We start from the raw sequence: 2477 nt of genomic DNA on the forward strand, positions 1-2477 counted from the left end.
CTATTACAAATTCCAACTACGGGCTCAACATCTAACTGACGTGATTGTAGTCCCCAACCACGACCTCTGTTGCCGACTAACACTATTACAACTTCAAATTACTGCTTATTGGCCAATTATTGCTATTATAGCCACAACTTATAGCCTCTATGGCCGATTGTCGCTGTTACATCCATCGACTTTAGCTTTTATAACCAACTATTGTTTTTGTAGCAACTAATTAGCCTTTGTGGCTAACGATTACTATTATAGCCTAGAATCACGTTTGTTGTAGCACAATTATGGTTATTATAGCTAAACTAATATTGTACCTATGTAAGTAACAAAATTATAATTCTATGTTCTCCAATTCAAGAGAAGATTGGACTTATGTACTTATAATCTTACAGTGGATTATTTTGACTAGGCTAGACCCTACGGATTTTTCCCTTTTCAAGAGTTTTTCAAGTAAAAATCTTAGTGTCTACTCATACTATTTTCTATTATTCGTGTGTGTTCGAACTTTGTGCAATGCAAAAACATTAAATATCACTTTATTGATGTGAATCTTTCGGCACACAATAATATTGATATCAACAACACTTGCTATAACTAGTGTTTATAGAGAGTGTCAATAGTGATGTTGATACTTGATAGCTAATGTCGACCTCCATGAAAATTATAGATGTCGTTGACAGTCATCTGTGGATGTAAGATGTTGGTAGGCAAATTTTGATTCTCGCATTTATTCTTGCCGCTCATAAGCGCTTCCTTAGATGTGCGAAATAAAATCTATTCTAATTTTTCATTTTTGAGACAACGTAAGCTGTAAACCCCAACTCATTCGAATTCTTTACATTGTTTACAACCAATGTGCAATGTATTTGAACACAATCTATGATCATTTTGATTAGTAACACGAACAGTCTAATTAGACAATCCTTATTAGCCCATCATGTTTATATAATACTTTTTAAATATCATAATTTTTTAATGATATAAAACATTGATAATCATGAACTCATTACATAAATCTAGTTAAGTCATTTATTTTAACAGTAAGCACACATGATTCAAAAATGATTGGGCTTCTAAATGATCTCATAAACTCTCAACTTAATTTAAAGCACTTATTTAGGTCCATGACATATCTCCTCTAATTATTCTTTTTTAATACAAAATTAAAAAAAAAAACAGTATTATATATTTCCAATTTAAATTTAAATATTTAATCACTTTAAAACATTAGGATTAGTTTAAGATTCATATTCCATGAATATTATTTATAACTAGCAATAATTAATTTTATATAATGAGACATCAAATAAACATTAAAGTTATCACACTAGCAAGTTTCAATAAAGCCCCACAAGGCACCACCACAGCAACAACCTTTCCCCTCCATAAGTATCCCAACCAGTCCCTTCATAAAATAACAAATCCAACTTCTCCATGGCACTCAGCTCCCGCCGCCAATTCATCCACTACACCGCCGCAAGCCACTCCCCCCTCTTCTCCGCCGCCGGTGACTCCTCCTCCACCACCTCCACCTTCAACTCTAACGTCATCATGATCGTCGCCGCTCTAGTCACGGCCTTCATCTGTGCTCTTGCACTCAACACAATCGTTCGGTGTCTCTTCCGCCTCACCATCCACTCTCGCCCCTCTATTCCCACCGTCCTCCCCCGTGCCGCAGCCGCCAGCCGGCGAGCCATCCGCAAGCTCCCAGTCGAGTTCTACTCGCCTGGGCTTAAGTTGGTCGGGTCAGGTTCGGAGTGCGCTATTTGTCTTTCGGTGATCGAACCGGGCGAGCAGATCCGGCTTCTTCCTAACTGTTGCCACATTTTTCATGTGTGTTGTATCGACCCGTGGCTTTTAACCCGGCCCACCTGCCCAAACTGTCGCGTATGCCTCTTTGCCACAAGCCGGGAGAGCTCCGGTTGTGGCGAACCGGAAGAGGTTGGTCGAACCGGCATTGAGCCGTTGGAGCCGGAAGGATTTGAATTTGGTTATCGATTGTAGCGGAATTGGAATGGGGTGATTGTGATTTGTATGCGTAAATTAAATTAATTTTATTGGTTTTTTTTTTTTTTTTTTTTTTGTATATATTTTTTTGACTTCTATTCTATATCATATGTTTGGTTTGGGGTATGCCCTCTCATGTGGCTTCCACTTTTTCAGGTTTTGGCATTTTTGCTAATTATATTTTTTTGTGGATTATATTAATTTTGGATATTTTCACTAATCTAAAATTAAAATTATGAGATTATGTGCTTTAATGGTGGCGAAAAAGGTCTTGCCCCGAGTGAGTTGTGAGATTGTTTAGAATTGATGGATTGGTCCTCGTACACCATAATGGATAAGCTCAAGACTCCCCATAATTAAAGAAGAGATGTGTATCGCTCCATGAGCGTATGCATAGAGTGCTTGATGGTCGCTATATATTTTTAGGTGTTTGATGGAACCATTGTTGAGCTTCATCGAGATATCTAAGAGTA

The 2477-nt window shown here is 37.7% G+C and overlaps 1 protein-coding gene across 1 annotated transcript; it reads left to right on the forward strand.

Annotated features, from left to right (window-relative positions):
• Nucleotides 1-1431: 1431 nt before the first annotated feature.
• On the forward strand, nt 1432-2001 carry LOC110026885 (RING-H2 finger protein ATL74-like). Its single transcript, XM_020728074.1, has one exon. It carries the CDS (start codon nt 1432-1434, stop codon nt 1999-2001), a length of 570 nt encoding a protein of 189 aa, XP_020583733.1.
• The last annotated feature ends 476 nt before the right edge of the window (nt 2002-2477 follow it).

Source organism: Phalaenopsis equestris, unplaced genomic scaffold (genome assembly GCF_001263595.1).
Source record: "Phalaenopsis equestris unplaced genomic scaffold, ASM126359v1 Scaffold000403, whole genome shotgun sequence".
Taxonomy (NCBI): Eukaryota; Viridiplantae; Streptophyta; class Magnoliopsida; order Asparagales; family Orchidaceae; genus Phalaenopsis; species Phalaenopsis equestris.